Below are 20,777 nucleotides of genomic sequence, written 5' to 3' on the forward strand. Positions count from 1 at the left end.
CATCAAGCATTGAACACCTCAGCCAGTGTAATGAACATAATAGTAGAATAGGTCATGTAATGTTTGCCACCATTTTCAATAGTCTTAAGGTGTTACTGCCAAAGTGAGCAACATTCAGTAACAGTACACACCCCATCAGTGTTTCACAGTTGCTTACACTTTGGTTTATTGTCACTTATGGCTGAATCTTTTTGGGTGCTGTGAGTTTGTGTTCATGTTAACCTCACTGGAGTCAGCAACAGTTATTATAAAGCAGAATATATATGACTCTGAAGTTAAAAGCATGAGCAAAAAGAGTGCATCTCAGCGTCCTAAACTGCTACTGCAGCTGTGATGCACTATAGGCAAACCTATAGTTTTTTGACAGTATATAAACATTTATGGAGCATAGATGCAGGCCAAGTTTTAGAAAATCTTCCCTGCACATTTGAACAAGAGAAAGGGTCACTGAATATATTTGGCATTGGTGGTCACTGAATGCCTTTAGGTTTGTGACAATGGAGACTAGTTTGTAGCAGCACATTTTTTAATAATACTGTTCTTTAGTGGACAGCTTCAATAGATTTGTTGTATTTTTTTCCTCCTTATTTCTTTTCTTTGGGAACCTGACACCATCCCTTTTCAATAGCATTCCCCCAGACCTGGATGCAGAACTGAATCTTAACTCTGGAAATTTCACAGGCAACAGGTTCTCTTTCAGCTCTTTCTATTTGCTGTGTTGATGAATGGAGCAGAAGGCCTGTTTTACCTTAGCAGACTTTACTAGCAAGACTCTAAGCAGTTGATGGGTCCAGACAAAAACTCAAAACTCATGTTTGTGCTAATACAGCAGTTATTTGCTGCTTGCTGTCAATTTTCCACTTGTTAGTGTTGTAGAGCGGGTAAAAAAAAGCTGTAGCCTCACTGGGACTGGCAATACTTACACAGGCCAAGTTGTAAATAAAGGTTATAGCCTTCTGCTGCTGGGCATTAAATAAGCAGATAAATTTCTCTTTGCTGTGGATTTATTCAAGGCAGATGTTTTTAGTGAGCTCTGGAAAGGTTAGGGAGGAATATAAAACCTGCTGCAGTTCTGGAATTGATCCATTAGGATCAAAACCTAGTAACCAGTGATTCGTTTAAGGGTCCCTGACACTTTTATGGCAAGACTATGTATTTCAGAGAGGGCTGGCTCAGTTTGAAACACATTCCAAACCCAAACCTGAAATTAATCCTTGCAACAGAGCAATTCTGTAAACTTCTGCTTTCCCATCATTTCATTTTTGATAAAAAGTGAAAGAAAAAAACCCCAGAGTTTGGGAAGGGAATGAGTCAAACTTTTGAAAGGAAATGGCATGCTGATCGCCTGTGTTTGTAGTTTTCTGTGTGGCATTTCCTCAGTGTAGAGGTGTGGATGAACAAAATAATACAGACATAGCAAGCATAAAATAAACACATATGGAAGAAATGGAAAAATACTTAGTGTGGGCTCAGCCATGTGATACTGGAAGGGCATGTATAGTGGTCTACCAGAGCTTGACGGGTCAGGTAAAAATGGCCTTGTGTGGTCCAAGAGGGACTTAAGAATATGATAAAACAAAATGAAAAATGGAAGGAAGGTGTTTCCCATTGCTTCAATCCCAGTAATTCCCTGGGATAAGTGATGGAAGGTTTATCCTTGAGAGTCTTGAAGCAGGATTGAATAATACATAGAAGAAAACACCAGAATGAATAATTATGAACTGGAAAAAAAAGCAAATATATTAGGTGATGTGTAATTGATGACTTACATTCACTGGCCAGAATCTCAGCAGGTGTAAACAGATGTGGCTAGACTAACGTTAGTAAAGAGGTTGTGATTTAATGCACTGAAAAGGTGGTTCTTTCTTCACACCAATTCAAATGCTACTCTGTCATTTTACTGTATTGTATTACTTGAAATAGCAGTTTCAAAGCCATTTTGCCTCAAATGTTTCAAATTCACAGAAATCCTAATATCCATTGAAGCAAAAATGAGAGGTAGAAACTCCATTCTAATACACTGTCTGGCTTTGGGTAAATCAATCTTTCTGTTGGTTTCTTAATCTGAAATGAAAAGGTAGGTAGGAAGGCATTGACAAGTTAATGGTAAGAAGCAGTTCTTTGGTACAAGTCACTTGTTGTACCAGTGAGCACATTACCAACTAACAAGAGTACACCACTGTAAAAATCTCATATCGATGCTTCACAGCTCCCTTTTTCTGAAAATGAGATGTGCTGAGAAAAATAGTCCTGGGACCCTGCCCTCTGAGTAAGCATTCAATGTGCTGGAGTAGTGTTAGGGGGCATGGCTGAGTGGGAGATGCTGTTTTTCAGAAGGCATGGGAAAGAAAAGATATGGCTGCAAAGAGCTTTAGAAAAATACTGTGGTTTTTTTAAACAGTAATCAACTCCCCATTGTGCAGGATCCCACAATATATTCTTCATAGAACATGGCTCTTACTTAGGTAAAGATAGAAAGAACTTGAGAAGTTTGTACCAGAAATGGAAAGTTTCTCCAGCTTATTCAGCATATTCATGCTCTTGGCAAACGTGTCCTCTCTATATATGTGTTCAGTAAGTAGTGCCAGGAAGAAGGGATCACCACATCATTGGCAAAATTAATTTGTCTGAACTGATACCCAAGGAATTAAAGGAAAGAGAAGAATTTCTGACAGCTGTAGGTTAAGCTCCAGCAGATGAGAAACACAGCTGGAGTGAGGTGATGTTGGATTAAAAATGAAAGGTTTTGAAAGAAAAGAACCTAACAATGGGTAAGGTTGGTTGGGTAAAGATTGTAATTTGGAAAGTAAGTGCTGTGCAGTCAGAAGAAAGCAGAGCTGAAATGCAGATTGGAAACTGAGAAGGGAATGCTGGGAGGAATTTGCGCAAGCCACAACCAAGCCTTCTTCACATCAAGACAGATCATCAATATTTTGCCCACCTGGAGGCTGAAGGGACTTCCTGTTCAGTTGCCAAGATTTGATAACATAGTTCAAAATGCTCCTTTTCCAGTGAGCAAACATAGCCACCACTATTACTCATCCCAGCTCATCTTGATCCACTCAGTTACTTCATGACATGTAGGCAAAGGATCAAAGAGTCAGAAGATGGAAAGCTAACGTATCAGAGTGGGGGAATAGGAAAGAAGGGGGAAATACTGTAATCAGGAGTTGTTATGACGACTAGGGAAGTGTGCTAACAGTTAACACATACTAAAGCGACCTTCAAAGAGGATGGCATCTCTCATAAAGCAGAGGAAGAACCTTTGCCTGAGGAGTTAATTTGTTGGTGGGAAATGGTGTATGTCTGCTTTTTCCATTTTTTAATGAAAGAAAGACACAGATCCTCAGCAGCTTTCAACAGCTCAGTTGAAATCAAGAACTCCATTCTCAGTTATACCAACTGAGAATCTGACTGCAAATCTGTAGATAACATTAATGCCACAGCAGGCAAAGATATAGTAATATGGTTGCTATTTAATGAGCACAGGACTGCTTCATTTTGTTGAAAACACTTCTTTGGGCTACCAATAGACCACAAAGCTCTTTAAGTTGAGCAGTGTGTGTGTGTGAGTACGTGTAGGTCTTTAGAGTCCCCCTACCATCATAACATGAGAATGACCCTTAATGACACTTTTCTCAAATTGCAGTTCCTTATCTCCTGCCTTTAAAAATCAAGACAAAATTTGGCATGTGTCTCCATTTCTTGCCTGTATATTGTCAGGAGCTACTCTATCTCAGCACATTTGAAAACTAGATGGCTCCATACAGATTTACAATATAAGCCTAATCCTTGGCAACCATGCTAGAAATTTTTGGTCCAGATATCTTGTAGTCTTGCATACTTAGAGTTATAGTAGTACTACTGCCCTTGAGTTTCTGAACAACAGGAATCCAGGTCTCAGGATTCTTTGTTGGCACTGTCACTATGCTTCTGCAGGTAAACCATTCTAGTGGGAAACTTTTCTGTGTAGGTATCTATCTGCCTGACTAGTCTTATGATTTTAAGTTTGACTTATCCAAGAGTTTTTTCATTTCATTATATTCTGCCATTTGGCTTGCAAAGAGTATGTGTTTAACAGCTCCTGTGTCAAGAACTTTCCACTGTATTGCTAAACGTCCAACATTTCTTCCTAATACCGTCATCTGTTATGTTTGCGTTCTTTCTCCACTCTCTCTCACATCTTTGCAGGTCAGAGGCTACCCTGAGCCTCGGATCACGTGGTACAGAAATGGACATCCTGTCCCAGAGGGAGACCATTATGTCGTGGACCGCAGCATTCGGGGGATATTCAGCTTGGTAATCAAAGGTGTACAGGAAGGTGATGATGGTAAATACACTTGCGAGGCTGCAAATGATGGTGGAGTTCGTCAAGTGACCGTGGAACTGACAGTGGAAGGTAAGAGGATACTTACACTGTAGTTGCAATGATTATAGAGTTTAATTAAATGAACAAGCTGTGTTAAACTGTCTGGTTAAAATCACAACTGTACACACATGCTTTCTCACTGGTGCAAGACTAAGATTCATTAATTGCATTTCACAGTTTAAGACATTTTGCAGGGAACTACATGTCTATAGCTAAAGCGTGTGTTCAGTTTCTCATGTGTATGGTTGATGCCCAGGTAACAAAAGAGCTAGCTTTAAAGACTTTGCTATAAACTTTGTAATTTTCATGGAAGCCACCACTCAGGACAGAAACAAAGGCCTGGGAAGTTATCGTTTTCTCTCAGGCAGTAAAAACTGTGGTGATCTTGGCTGCATCACAGCCTATCAGATAGGCACACTGAGGCAATGGGTTTCTGGACTTCTCCACGCTTGCTTCCATTTGCTAAGCTGAAAGCCTGGTTGTAATTGCATGGTTAATGTCACACGGGAAATAGCCAGGATCAAACCCAGGAATTTTTAAGAGAACATCTGTGTATTAGATAGTTGCAAACTGCCAAATTTAAAATGTAAAGAGTGACACAAAGCCATGGAAGAATGGAAGTCAATTGTACTACTTCTCTCTTTGCAATTTGATCATGTTAGAGATTGGTTGAATATCAAAGCTCCTCAGGTCGCAACTTTGTGTTGAATTCTTGAAGCAAAGAAAAATCCACAGCAGTCCTGAAACCGGCATTTGGGTTTATTCAGAGTCAAAATCTCTAACAGATATCCTCAGAGTACATACTGAAATACGCATAGATTTGGTGTGATTGTTATTGCCTTCTGTTGTAAAAATTATAAAAAAACTCTTTTTTCCCTAGTTTTAAGTTGTGACAACTTTTATGAGTGACAACTTGCATGGAGGGGGAGGATTTTTTAAAGATAGTTTTATGCCAGTTTTTATGACCTGGGCTTTGCTGCAGTTTAAAAGCAATTTCATGGCAGTACCCAATGACTGAATTTCTCAGAGTTTAAGAATTACATGCTCAGCAAAGATATCTATGTCGGGCTGACTGCTACTTGAAAAAATGAGTGACTGAAACACAATGTAGTTTTTCCATGGTGCATGGATGTCCGATTTGACAGTAATGTAGATTCTTATAAGACTCTAGAACAAATTTTTTTCCCCAGCCATCAGAGCTGTCTGTTTCATGTGGCCACTCTAGATCTACCCCAGGTCACCCCCTTTTTTAATGTGCCAAAGCTACCAGCAATGCTTGTGTGCAGTAGATGGCGCTGAGCTTACACGACTTCGTACACACCTCCCTGTTGCTATACCCAGCAAGCATGAACAACTATTGTGCTTCAAAAAGAATCATTTTATAGAAATGGTTGTCTGGGTTAGCACAGGACTAAAAAACAAAGTAAGTAAAGTAAGACCTCTTTCAGAGTCCAAAGCCCTTTTTTGTTACCTTAATGTGAATTAGTGCTGCACTGTAGAAATTAGATACAGTGTTTCATTCAGTAATTTTAAAATATTTTTGAACTAATAATCTGCAGTGTTGTTACTGCTGAGGCCAGGGAGTAGATCGTAACTCTGCTAAAACTTGTTTTTGAAGTTGGAGAGCCCAACTTTGGACTACAGATGAGATAATCAGATACTGCAGGTGTTGCATTCCTCCTTTGTGTTTGAAACCTGGAGAAAGGCATATTTTACATAGTCTTTAGTATCTGTAATTCCCAGTGGTCTTGACAAAACTTCTGACTTCCTGTCTTTCTGTCTTATGCTTACAGGAAACTCCTTGAAGAGATACAGCCTGCCGTCCAGTGCCAAAACCCCTGGGTAAGTAGTCCACTGGCTTTGATATTGTTTAACAGACACCTAAATATGTTTTGGTAGGAAAACAAGTAAAATGACTCTTTCTAAAGAATAACCACTTCTCTCCATTTTAAATGCCTCTTGCATTTTGTCTTTAGCTCTGATTTACTTTGCAGGCCAGTAAAAAGGGTTGGATTCTTGTCCAGTTCTCAGTACTTCCTCACTGGAAACATATCCCCAAGGCTCCTTACCTGTGCAAGAATCAGGGGTAATAGAGGAAAGAAAAGCCTGATTGTTAACCACTCAGTTCTGCACAGCATTGCAAAGCAATAGAGTAACTGTTTGGCATGATTTCTCACACTTGGGCAACGGGGATTGCAAGAACATCTGGGCTCTCAGAGGCAGGGCAGTGCCAGCTACAGCAGCATCTGAAAACAAACACTTCAATATTTGTGAATTCAAATGCTGTAAATCCAAGTCTCCATTTATGCCAAGCAGAACAGCTACCATGAGAGCTGCCCTGCTAGTAAAATGGTTGAGGCTGTCAGGAAGACATGAGCAGCTTGATACAGTTACTGCTTCCTCATACAGATAGGAACTAATCTGGCTGAAAACAGAACATTCTGCTGGTATCTGCAATATTGCACCCTCCTCTGCTGCAATATTGCACCATCTTGTCTCTGCTCTCTGATACTCAGAAATCCTTCCCCACATCTTCCATGACCTAACAGTCTCCTTATAAAGCCAGAGCAAATACTGCTTTAAGAGTAATCAGTAAGAAACAAAAGCAATTTCAAATCAGCATTCTCTCACATATAATTAAAGTATTTCCAAGCAACACAGTGGGTACACTGTAGTCTAGAAGAAAGAATTGTTCTGGTTTGGAGTAACTGTTAGCAAGAATGGGTTGATGGGGTGATCTACACTGACACAGAAGAGCCTTCTTGCTGTCATGTACTTTCTGCACTTCAGTAACCACTTACAATTAAGTGAATGCCACTGTTTTAAAAGCCCCAGACCTAATTGTATTTATTTCTTTATAAAATGCTTGAATTTAAGCAGAAGTATTTCTGATTTATATTCCTAGGATTGAGTTGTCCTGGACGTAGACAAAAATACCTGTTTCTGTTTATCAGAATACAGATAGTTAAAAATGAAATTTTTAATTTGATCAGTGATATGTATTGATTATGTATGTTTTGAATTTTAAAATTAACTGAGATTACAACAATGAAAATAATAAGTGAAACAGATTAATCAGGAAGGCTTTTATATGATAATGTCTGTATCACAAATGTGTGACAGAAATACACACATGCTAAATAATCAAAGCAAGAAAGGACAGTTGAGGTTGCTGTTAGATTTTGTAATACATTCAGACTTTCCAAAGCACTATCCTAATCCATTGCATTGCATAGAGTTAGAGTGATTGTCCTCATTTTTAGTTCTCATGTGTTTTGCTCCTATTCAGTATTAGTAATTTTATGGTATGGAAAGTTTATGCCTTCCATAAACAGGGAAGAGGGAAAAGAAAAAAAAAGTTTCAGTTTGTGCATATCTAGGAAACAGCCATAAAACTGCAGGCAAGGTAGTAGTTGATTTTCTTTTAATGCATTCGTATATGTGTATAGATATATAAATATAGAAACCACCTAAAGATGATCACTGAAAGACTTCTTTAATACACACTTATGCTGCTCTTTAGTGTTAGCATGAGGAAGATGACATTAAAGGCTATCAGATATTTCGTTATATGGATAAGTGTTTTCCATTTTAGCATATTACAGTCACCCTTCTCTCCTAAGACTTTTTGCTGGTCCTTCTGTCCATGTAAATCCTTTCATTATGGTATCATCTCTTACTTAGAAACTTTGAGCTGCCTATATGGCAACCATCATGTCTTGGCAGCACCATGGACTGAGGCAATGCAGTATCTGTTAGTATCTGACACCTGGTAGAAATGGTGAGGTATTGACACATCTTACTTGCACGTGGTAAAAAGCCATCTGGAAAAGGCGGCCTTGAAAATGGTTCAGTTTGCTTGAAATTAAAGGTTAAAAAAAAAAAAAAGATATCACCATCTGTCATCTGCTAATGTGTGTCTTTGTTGTACCACAGCTTTAGAGCAAAGAGTGTAAGTGTTCCCTTTGACATTAACAGACCTGACATTGCACAAATTGCACTTTTTCTTTTTTTGTGTGCTATAATACTGCTTGGTGTTTTATGTTTTATGGCTGTGTAACTGAGGGTTTTGGACTGCAGTCACTAATGTCACTCTAGTTTCATTCCACATGTTGTTTCCCAGCTGTGCCATCCACGTAAGTAGAGGTGGGCATTTACACTTAACAGATATTTGGTTTTGTGCCCTTTTCATGTTTGCTTTGCAAACGTTGTAGTGAATGAGATTCCAAACAGAAACCTTCCCCAAACCAAAAATCTTTACCAGGACATGTCAGAAATATTGCAAAAACAAGCTGCTGATCATAAATCAGAAATTACTGTGTCATTGAACTCAATGTCAAAACAAAGTACATGATAAAGAACTGTGAACAGTGAACAAGTATGCGCAAATAAAATATTAGGAAGCAATTAAGAAATAGAAAAGAGGAAAAACTAAATGCATGCAGTGTTTCCTATCATTTGGTTTGTCCAGCTCTGCTTATAAGCAACTGAAATTGTCGCCAAGATCTGTTATGTGAGTTATGTGTATGCTGGATGGGGGTGTGTAGCATCATGCAATTCAGTTGCATGAGGAGTCAAGAGCAGTCATCACCAGCATTTCCATTTTTTCCATTGGCCCAAAAAAATATTGTGTAACTACAGTCTTGCTTACCACCAATCATATATCCTTGCTGACAGACAGACCACTGGTCTAAAATGCTTCCTGAAGTATGCTCTACCCACAACAGCTTCCAGTTCTGTAAAACCAGGATGTCAATTGCCTTTCCAGGGGAAGGATTCCTGTTCCATCTGTGGAGCATAGGCCAAGCATCTGGGGAGAGAGTCCACCCAAGTTTGCTACAAAACCCAATAGAGTTGTTGTGCGTGAAGGCCAAACAGGCAAATTCTCATGTAAAATAACAGGACGACCTCAGCCTCGAGTAACTTGGTTTAAGGTATGATTTCCCAAGAAGTTCATGTTTTCTTTCTCTTTTGAAATTTTGTGACTTGAAAGGATGAAATGCATTTGCAACTGCAAATTCTCACGGTGAGAATTTACATGCAAACAGAGCCATATTGCTCCTCATTTTCATGCTGAATAAACTCAGAAGTGGTAATAGCGTCCCTTCTCAGTATAAACGTCTCCCTTATCTGTCTCGTTGAAAATATTTGTATAAAAAAATAATCTGAAAGCACCAAACAAGATCCAGGTTCCTTTATAAAAATAATTAATATGGGATCTTCTTGCCCAAAGACCTTACTAAGTAGATAAGAGAAATACACAAAGGATGGGAAATGTGAATATTATTGTTCTCTCTGTTTTATAGAGAAGGTCTGCAGGGATTTAATGCTTTTACTATGGTTACAATGGAGTCTCTGACAGCTGTGAAAATTAGAGCTGTATTTCCCAAGTTCCATGTCGGTGGCTCAGTCATAAACTGCCTTTTCTGTATCACTTACTTGGGTCTTACCTGTACATTAGAATGAAGAAGATGTTTGCAAAGAAATGATATTTAATTGAAAAGAAAATTAAGTATTTAGGAATTAACAGACATGATTGGGTTTTGGCATGCACGACTGTTTTTTGCAAATTAAAAAAAAAAAATGTCCAAGGCAGATAAACAACAGTTCAACTGTTTCAGTCTGACTTTTGCTAAAAGAGTGATAGCAGAAAATAAAGGAAACCTGAGCCATCAACTTCAGATCTTCATTGAAAATGGGAATTGTGAGTGTCTGTCATTTACAAAAAAAACTTTATGAATGAGCAATATTTAAAATTCATTAGCCTATTAAAAAAATTTGAAGTCCTAGTGCCCCCTTTGGGCATACACAAGATCTCCAAACACTTTTTTTTGTTAGTAAGGAGAGAGCTTTCTGGTCATAATTAAATATTACACTGATTAGGCTATTTCTACTGAAACTATTAGTATTTTAGAGAATTACAATTACTTTCTTTAATTTGGAAGAACAAATATATGACTGCTTTGTAGGCATCCTGCTCCCTTTCAGCCTTCAACAGGCAGTTGCCTTATGTATTGTGAAAAAATGAAAGCTTTTCTCAGAGCTTTTATTTTCTTCTGCAGTCTCCAGGTAATCGGGGCGGGGGGGGGGGAAGAAACCATAAAAAAACCCAGAAAGCTGCTCATAGAGCAGGGAAATGCTTCCAAGTAATTGTCTGCTTTATTCCAGACTTACCCTTGTTGTATGTAATAGAAGAATGTCAGGGTATGTCTCAGAAAACTATCAGCCTCTTGCTGTGGAAGCACTCACTAAGAAATCTCCTTCAGTTGTCGACGCCATCAAGAAACTGCTTCTCTGTCCAGGTGCTGTCTGTGCTTTTGGGCCTGCTGGCTCTCTAGGCAGTCTGCAATGCAGCTGCTCCACAACAGCCTGCTACCAGTCCCGCCAGAATCACCCAGGTTTTTGAGAGCAAAAGAGGTTTTGCCATTCAGTTCCCTTTCTTCAGGGCTGCGTGATAAACAGCAAGTAGGGATTAGCAGTCCAGCAGCTTGGATCTACACTTTGGTACTTCTTGATACATGTTTTTGCAGTTTGTTTGAGGTTATATTATATATTTTGCTATTGGTTGTTAGCTTCCATAATATGTTATTCTATAGTCTGGCATTCACTGTCTTTTCAAATGAATGAAGTATGTAAAGTTCTTGTTTTTAGAAGCTCCATGAGTTCTGTTCTTGTTTATGTCCTTAAAAAACGTATTTCAACACTTGCAGATTTGCATATATTATTCTGTAAAATACCACAGGTGGTGGTGTTCAGAGGTTCAGCAGTCATACCATTGCTGGCTTGCAGACACCCAGCCCACTGTCCTGAACTTATCCTCAATCCATCGCTTTTGGTTAAATTGGTTTTCTTCAGGCTTTTGTAATATTATTTTAGCACCTCTTTTGAGCACCATGAAGCTGTCTTTCAATAATTCATATGCTCTGTAAAGCGTAAATGTGTTGCTGCTCTTTATCAGAGTTTTATTGGTGGGATGTTCTTGTGAAGTGTGTTTTTGCATCCCTATTCATAAGCCATTGCTTAACAGGTAATCATGTATGGGCTTTGGCTAGCTGCAAACAAGCTCAGGCCTACAAGCATGACCATTCTGGTCATGTCAGGATGGTGCTGCAGGATCCTGCTGAGTGATAGGTGTATCAGCTCTGCCTCAGCATCATGCAAATGAACTTACATGGCTGCTGGACCACATCTGGCTAGTGTAGAGACAACACATGATCACTTTCCATACATGATGGAAGTTTTATAAACAATCAAAATTGCAATTTTCAGAACTAATTAATAAGCTTTTGTCTAAATGTCTTACTCTGCTTATTGTTTACTTTCCCCTTTTTTTACTTGTTAAGTTGCAAAGAACAGAAGCTTCTACTGTATCACCACCAAATCCCTGATGTGAACTAGCTTTTTTATATTCAAATATATTTTTATATATTTTATATTCAAATATATTCAAATAGGACTTACAGCACCCAGATAGCAGTAAGTTAATAGAGACTTCAGGAATGACAGTGTCTGAAAACATTGTAGTGTTTCCCAAATGTTTACTGACCAAAGCCCTACAAATTGTAAATTTGTCCACTTTCCCTTCCTAAACTCAGGATAGGAAAAGCTGTGGTGCCTGATAGCAAGGGACTCCTCTTTAATGGCTGGTACTGAAGCAGAAGCACTGATTTGCTCACAAATGAGGTGTTGGTCAATTATTTGATAGAATTTAAAGGCAAAAATTGTCGTTCTGGACATCTAATCTATGAAACAGAGAGCATAGAACCCCATGCATTTTCTCCTGCCCCAAAGCCGTACCTTTTGATTTAACTCCAGTGTAGTGCTGCAAAGTAGTGTTGCGGCAATGCTTCTCTTAATGTATGCCTAGTGCCTTCTGCCACCCCCACCTGGCCACTGATGAGATCCTCTTATGCAGAATTTTTTTTCCAATTCCTAAAGTAATACAGCATAAAGGAGCTATTGAGGGATAGAGAACCACTCATCAAGTTGTAAGTTTTTGCTTAAAAGTGTGATGTTTGACTTCGGGGAACAAACATGAACAGAAAACTGGTTTGAAGCCACATACAGTGAAAAGAATTTTTTCTAGGAATATGGATATAGTAAGTAATGAAAAGGCAAAACCAAACTGAGATGAGTGGGTGGCAAAATGCAGGGAAAACCAGCCTCCTGCAGATATGAATTATAGAACTTTTGCTCACAGATTTTTGTTTATACCATCTGAGTATTATTTGTAGAAGGTATTTGGCTAAAAGATAGGAGAAATGCATTTTGACCTGATGTTTTACCAAAAAAATTTCTTGCTCCCCTTCTCTTACCAATAGCTGGTCATCTCATGTTGTCTTGTGCTATTTGCAGGGTGATACTCAGTTGCAGCAAAATGAGCGTTTCAACATGTTTGAGAAAACAGGCATCCAGTTCTTGGAAATCCAAAATGCTCAGCTTGCTGATGCAGGAATTTACACATGCACAGTGGTAAACAGCGCTGGGAAGGCATCTGTGTCTGCAGAGCTCACCATTCAAGGTACGGCAAAGAGTTTACAGGAGAGAGCACAACTGAACCACAGACATTCCTTTGAAATCTCTTTGGTTGTGTTCTCAGTATAAGCATTCACTTTTTCCCATTATCTTCCTCTCCCTTCATCAAGTGACGCTGTGATAGCTTGGAGCATGCTACAGCTGAAAACATTGTGTTGGTTCAATGGGAAAAAGGCTATCCAAATGCTTTGTAACTTCTGTCTTTAGAACCAACTTTTCACTTCTACTGTGATTTTGACCTCCATATGTTTTGAACATAGATTTTAATTTCAGCCAATGGAAACATTGCACTTGTCATTATAATCAGTAATTAATTTTGTATTTGCTAAGTACCAACACCAGCTGCACATTTATACCAGCTCCCTTTTGGGAAACAAAATTGTATTTTTATTTGTAGAACCAGGAAAGTAAAGGAGCATAACACTCAACTGTAAGAGAGAAAAAACAGCTTAATGAGCTTAAAATTCAGGCTTCTCAACTCCCAGACCTTCCTTTTTTCACTACTGTTAAAGGAAATAAATGTCTTTGTATAAATAATTTAGGATGTTCTATTCCATATATGCATTACCATATATGGTTCATTTTGCAGTTTGATGCTTCTTAGCATCAAAATCATACAGCCTTCAGCAACACTAAAGAGAATTTCATCAGTCAGTGGGTAAGCAGTCACTGAATCCAATTAAATAATTAAATCAACAGCTGCTGGCTTCAGCTGCAGTCATAAGATCAGTGGGTTACATATGCACCCAGCAGTGAATCTTCTGATGCAAGATTTTTAGGTTCACATCAATGCTGTCACACTGTAAGATATCAAGAATATAGATTTTTAGGTTCACATCAATGCTGTCACACTGTAAGATATCAAGAATATAGATAAAAAGAGGATATACATTTGGGATCCTCAGAGCCACAACTAGCCTTTACCACTTAGAATCACAGAATCGTTTAGGTTGGAAAAGGCCTTGAAGATCATTGAGTCCAACCGTTAACCTAGCACTGCCAAATTCACCAGTGAACCATGTCCTTGAAGCTTAAAGCTGTACTTTTAATCAGTAAATTCCAATCTGATGAAGCCTTGTAGAAGGATCTTCTACAGGTTGCCTATTCAACTGATGTTTTATGGAAAGGGCCATTTTATTCAATAAGCCTTTTTTTTAAACATGAAACTTGATCCTTTCTTGCTCTCTCTGAAGTGGTGATCTTTCTGTTGTGTAATGGGTACATCTGCCTTAAGAGATGATGCAGAATGGGGGTCACAGAGTCAGTTGTGGTATATGTTTGCTTCAGATGCTGACCACATCTCTGAATAATGCGTGCATTCTTTCTTGGATTAGTACAGGTCAGTAAAAAGGGCACTCTCTTGCAATGTACTTGACTAATCAGATGATTCCACTTACCTAACCACAATATATAATACCTAATTCTTTCACTATCAATTAAATCAGGTCATAGGAGTTGCTGCAAGATGCTAGCAGACAATCAAGTGGCTTAGAATTACTACATTTTCTTTTAAAGCCATGCAATCTCATATATAGATAATCTTGTTCCAAGGGCTACATTTTTTTTCCCCAAGTTCCCATAGTGGGAAGTGGAGAGGGAGGGTGAAAATGTTCTTTCAACTGACAGGGTTGCGTGGTCTTGTCTGCAACCGGTGTTATTCAGCTTCCTCTTCTGCATTTATCCAGTCTCTTTTCAGCTTTAATTTTTATGTGAAGAATTTCTGTTACTGTTTATTGACAGGTTTATTGAAGTGAGGTCAATGGGTTATTTCCCTCTCTCACTGCAACTTTTGTGTGTGTGTAAATAGATTCTTTTGGTCACTGAATGGTGTGGCAAGTCCAGGCATTTAGATGGATTTTTGCTTGCAAAACACAGTGGAAGTCAGGATATCATCCATCACATGGTTTTGTCTTTTCCCTGAGGCAAAGCCTCTGAAAGCATTTTTATGGAGTACTTGTTGATGACTTGCAAAATTCATTATCTTGCGAATTTATTATTACATGTCTTTCTACTGTAATTTCTAGTCTCACTGCTGACGACAGCATAGATGCAACTGTGATCTGACCAGGAGAAATGAGCTTCATCCTGTAGTGTTAACTAGGGAAAAATGGAGAGATGTGGTTGGTACTTGGTCTGCAGTGGTATTTCTATCCTCTCAACTATTTATTATCTCATGCTGCTCCCAAGGAAAAAGAATACTGTCAAGGTTTGCGCAAATGCATAAAGGATTACATACATATCAACTAAGAGATTGACTATGAGCAAAGAGGTGCTCAGTTATGTCAATGCAGCTGATGAGGTACCTTGGCAAATCAATAGAGCTCAGCCATGTTCCCAGATTTCCTTGTGGTGTTGCAAAGTGAAGAAATGTGACATTATTAGCTTTTGTGTTATTCATGTTAAACATGATAATCCTTGCTACACAGCAAATGAGTTGGTCAAAGTTTATGAGTAGGTTCAGGTTTTGGGAGTTTTTGCTACTGTTAATTTGGTTTTGTGTTTTAGTCGGAGGACAGCTGCAGTTTCACTGTGAGCATGCTCAGGTGTAGTACTGATGGTTTGTCTTTCTCCACTTCTACAAGCTCTTTGGAGTTCTCATAAGATTTGATGAGCTGCCTCCCAGCTGGAATCTCTTCCCCACTTCTCTCCCCAACAAGGCCTTTGAGGCTCGCAGAACCTTTAGTTCCCAAGGGACTTGGGAACTTAGTTGACCCAGCAATGCCTCAAAATGGACCAAGACCTCTTCGTGTTTCAGCTGAACAGCTTGGTGTTGTCTATACCAAATTTCAGATGTGGTGATAGTAAATCTTGACTTCTGTGGATTGAAAATATGAAGAGTGAAGGTTCTTAAGTATATTCTCTGCTTAAAATACTTACAATTTATGGAACTGTGTACAGTATTGTATGTCACCTGGTTTTTTTCTTTTTTTATTTCAGGTCCAGATAAGACTGACAGATATGCTCAGCCACCATGGTATGTTTTTACTGGAGTACTTTCTCAATATATTTAATTGCAGTGCATTAATTTTGACATTTACTGCATGAACCTTCCTCACAAAGAGATAAATCTTTTTGGGTCAGTCTGTATTTGGCAGTTAGAAAATGTTTACTTGGAATGAGATTCTCTCTCACTGCCAAATTCAGCTGTCCTGGTAGACTCCTACAAAATAGTTGGTGGAACTGGTGGCAACACTATGAAGTACAGAATTCTGGTCTGGTTCAGGAAAGCAAAATTTAGATGGCTTTCTGCTCACTGTTTCCATGTAGCCAAATAGTTGTGAGGAGAAATTATACTCTGTACCAATTGGTCAAACTTCCTTTTTGGAGTCAAAGTCCTGAATGCATCATGTGAGTACTGAGCTGGTGGTTCTTTGCTGTCGTAAACAAAACATGGTATGACCATGGTCTTTGCTGTTGTTTGAAAATACATACAAAAGTTACAGGTAAAGTAACAAATGAAAAAATTCATATTTTAGGACTTTATCAAGATTTTTAAAGTTAAATGACTATGATTTTTTTAAAAAATATTTTTGTACAATGGATTTTCTTCATCAATAGAAAATGCAGGAATGAAATGCTCTAAGCTGACTTTCATGAAGGCCAGTTGCTTTACAGTCTTCAGGGTGTTTAATCTGTCCTCACAAGCCCTGGATGGGATTTCAAAAGGGCATGTTTGCATTGTCCTAACTCCATGTCCACTGCAAAGTGCATCTGAAAATGTTGTCATTTTCAAAACATTTCAAAGTCTGTCTGAAAATCTTATCAAATTTTCAGGTCTGGGTGATTTTTAGGAACATACTTTAAAATAAGTTTAGTGTGCATGAAACTGTGCAGCTCTACAGCCAGAACACCCCATGTACTGGCTTCTCTTTGCCTCCTCCATTGCTTATTCACAAAAAAAGGGATACCTTGTAAAATGTAAAAATCTCACAGTAGTAACTGCAAATCTCATAGGCATTAATTCTTTAGTACCTTTAACTCTGGCTGAAGAAAGTACCACAACAAATATCCTGAATCTCCCTGGGAGAATAAGTCAATGGCACTAAGTATAGAAAAACAGATCTGGGCTAGAAATTACTTACAGTATTTCAGATATGTTCCAATTCTGCCTTGGAATAATGCTTTGTAAGTGTGATACACAGACACAGTGCTCTACAGGTAATAGCTTAGTGGTCAGGGCAGACAACTTCAATGTAGGAAACTTAGATTCAAGTCCTCAGTTAGTCAGCTATCCTTGTCCCCCTAAAGTACAGAGCAGCAGATCCATCATAATTCTGAGAAACTTTTCCTAATAAAACCATAGCTGACATTGTTACATCCAGTCAATTGATTTTTTTTTTTACAACACTCCCTCTCCCTCCCCTAGCCTTTAGTCAAGTTTCCTGATCAGTCCTGTTTTGAAATCACCTAAATTACAAGACAACATAATTAGAAATAGTAAATTCACTGCACAATTTACATTTTCATTTCCCTTTAGGGAACTATTTTATGTGGTGTTTTGAACTATGATTATATGTGGCCTCAATTTATGAAAGCATGAAATAATGTTACATCATGGTCATTCCAGCGTCTCATGTAATTGCTCTCTATCTAAACCAGTGTATGCAAGGTTAGCATCTGACCTACAAAACATGTTAGATCCCAAGCAGTGGATTTGTATTCAGAAACTCCTCGGCTGAGATAGTGTCTGAGCACTGATCCCATTTTATGAAGCTTTTCACCTCTTTCATCTGTGTTCTTAATCTGTGTGAGGGAAACTAAAGGCTAATTTGTTCACCTTCTTGCTAAGGGCCTTGCACATTTATATCATTGCTGATAATAATTAATCTTTATACAGTGTCATATATCTGTAAACTTATCATTTTCCTTCAGCATGCCATCAAAACCAACACTTGCTGTTAAAGCGGTTGAAAATTCAGAATTCAAACAGGCAACTAGCAATGGGATTGCTAAAGAGCTGAAATGTAGCAGCACTGAACTTATGGTTGAAACCAAAAACAGGGTGCCAGCAATGAAAGAGGCCTTTTACATCACCAGAGAAGCCAAAGACAGTAAGCAGGGACAGCACCAAGAAGCTAATGCAATGTCTCCTCAAGAACCTAAAGAAGGAACAAAGGGATCTCAGGTCTTGCAGAAAACTTCAAGCACCATTACACTACAAGCTGTCAAACTGCAACGAGAACCAAAGGCAGAGTCCCAGGCCACTTTCATCAGGCAGGGTGAAGACAGGAAAAGGGCTGTGCAGCCCCTGATGTCAACACATCAAACCCCATCTCTGACAGGGCAAGTCAGTCCAAGGAGCAGAGAAGCAGAAAACAGGTCTGGAACCCGGAAGGCTGTAATGGAGGAGAAGAGGGAGCCTCTGGGAATTCCCCCTCAGTTTGAGAGCCGTCCACAGAGCATGGAAGCATCAGAAGGCCAGGAGATTAAATTCAAGACCAAAGGTAAAGAGATGAAAGCTAACAGAGCCTCGGGTTAGTCAGGTTCCTCTTCTGTGTTTGGAAGTGGGGAAGGAATTCCTTCTTCACTGCAAGTTGTCCTCCTAAAGCATTTTGGAAATAGATGCAGAATCTCATGCTGTTTCCACAATACTCTTAATGAAATTTTCAAATCATTCCATACCATAGTGCCCATCCCTTCTCTCATCTGGGCTTTCCCCAGATGTAATCAATGCTGCTCTTTCTAGGGCCTTTTTCTCTTTTTAGGGCCTCGTTTATGAGGGTGCATGAGAGAAAATGGATGGTACACTGTCCAGAACTATAATTGGTTATATTGTCCTTGAGCCAAAAAAATGATCAGATAAAAAACTACAATTAGTCACCGGATTTCCCTTGCAGCATCTACTTTTACGCCTCATATTTGGTCAAACCAGTGCTGATCTGAGTGCTTCCTAACAGCTGGAATTATAAGGTCAGAATTAAAAGAGAGGTTTAGAGTTTGCTTTGCAGAATTTGACCAGGTTTTAACCTCCCAAAAGAGTAATGAGAGCTGCATTTTGCTGAATCTAGGGAGTAGATTTGGAACACTTCTTTTGTGTTATTACATTCTTAGTAGAAAATAATTTTGAAGCATTTTTCTAATATTTTTTAAAAATAACATTTGCACTTTAAGGTGTTCCCACAACAGAGAGAGAAATTGTTTTTTATGTCTCTGGAGGGAAAAAAAATCACAACAAAACCATAGTAATTGATTTAATTTCTTGATAGTTCTTGCCCCATGGAGAAAGAATACGATTTATATCACAAACCCAGATATTAAGGAGGGGAGAAAATATTCCAAAGATCCTGACACCTTTTGAATAGTCTATTTTTCAGGTATATTAGTACTAAGAACATGAATTGCTTTCCATGAAAGCATCTAAAAAACTTTGCAAGCTTTAACTAATTCATGATCCTGTTTGGTAGGGAAATGTAGTCCCTATTGTACAGATACCAAGGAGATCATTCAGTACTGATTGAAGCCAGTGAATGTCTTTTCATTTGGCTTTGGACCCAAAACACAAACTCTTATATACAAAAGCAAGGTGTCTATAGGGAAGTTACAAAGGAAAGTCCCTTAATGCACTTTAATAACTAAACCAAGAAACTCTTTCCTGAGAATCCTCTCCTCAAAGGGTAACCAGGGCTGCTTTCACAGGCACCTCTGCTTCCTGGTTGCCATGGACAATGGAAATGTTATTACACCCTTAAGGAGGCTTCCACCTGCCAGGCTGGTAGCTCAGCTTGCTTCTGGGTCTGTAGGGTTACTACAAAGCATCCATGTTCTTTGATGCTTTTGGGCTTGATTTTATACTTTTTTTTTTTTTCCTTCCCTAGCTTTTGGAGGATCTCCCACCTCCACTGTCTGTTCTTCACTAATTGTCTGTGGATTCCAATGTGCTCCTTCTCTGCTGGGCAAGAAAGAGATTCTTTTCTGAATAATAACTTGTAGTTTCTAGCTGAAAAAAATCACAGAAAAGGGACATTTTCTGCTTTCTGATGTATGCAATGGGCAGTCCATTTTTTGCCCCATTTGTGGGTGTAATGGTAACCTGCCTCCTTTTGAATTTTTTATGGATTTGGAGAATCTGGAGCTGGATTTAGGAGCTGTTTTGTTTCCAAAGAGAAGGAATTCCCTTTTTTTTTTCTATTTCTAGTCACTTGTATCAGGTGGGGTCCTGCTTCTAGTTAAGGGTTCTTCTTCTTTACCAAGAAAGTCACTCCCTTATCCTTGTATTTTCTCTGTTCAGAAGGGTTTCCTGCAGTATATCATATATCTTTGTTGCGGATATTCCTGCCATCTTTTACTGTCTGTACCTTCCTCCAGGGCTGAGCACTCTTGCTATAATGAAATGGGTAGAGTTGGGAAGGAACATCAGCAAGGTGGAAGCCCCAGAGGGCCCTGTTTGCTGAAAGTAAGTGAAGGATGGGGTGGGTGACCTTTTCCGTCATTCTTTCCTCACCTCTCTGCTCATCATATCAACTGCCCCATGAAGCCCAGGCATCCCTCAGCACTACAAGGAGACAAATCTGGTTTTCCACAGCTCTGACACAGGCAAAGCAGGCAGTGAAGCCACAGCTGTTTCGCTTCTGCTCCCTAAAAGTTTACTGTCCTAGGAAGCTGACTCCTTTGCCTACATCTGGACCTTAGTCTGGAAAAAAAACCACCAAAGCAGAATCACAGGATGGTTGGGGTTGGAAGGGACTTCTGAAGCTCATCTGGTCCAACAACCTGCTCATCCAGGGCCACCTAAAGCAGGTTGTCCAGGACTATGTCCAGATGGCCTTTGAATATCTCCAGGGAGGGAGACTCCACAATTTCCCTGGCCCACCTGTGCCAGTGCTTAGTCACACTCACAGTAAAAAAGTGTTTATGTTCAGATGGAACATCCTGC

The 20,777-nt window shown here is 39.0% G+C and overlaps 1 protein-coding gene across 1 annotated transcript in view; it reads left to right on the forward strand.

Annotated features, from left to right (window-relative positions):
* MYLK (myosin light chain kinase) overlaps window positions 1-20,777 on the forward strand; it is a 156,131-nt gene that overhangs the window by 21,909 nt on the left and 113,445 nt on the right. The window contains exons 2-7 of the mRNA XM_082001360.1: window positions 4,192-4,399; window positions 6,163-6,211; window positions 9,138-9,303; window positions 12,725-12,890; window positions 15,842-15,878; window positions 17,777-18,348. Coding sequence (XP_081857486.1) covers window positions 4,192-4,399; window positions 6,163-6,211; window positions 9,138-9,303; window positions 12,725-12,890; window positions 15,842-15,878; window positions 17,777-18,348 — 1,198 coding nt within the window. The remainder of the gene's footprint in view (window positions 1-4,191; window positions 4,400-6,162; window positions 6,212-9,137; window positions 9,304-12,724; window positions 12,891-15,841; window positions 15,879-17,776; window positions 18,349-20,777) is intronic.

The sequence above is a fragment of the Phaethon aethereus genome (genome assembly GCF_964289735.1).
Source record: "Phaethon aethereus genome assembly, chromosome: 6".
In the NCBI taxonomy this organism is placed as follows: Eukaryota; Metazoa; Chordata; class Aves; order Phaethontiformes; family Phaethontidae; genus Phaethon; species Phaethon aethereus.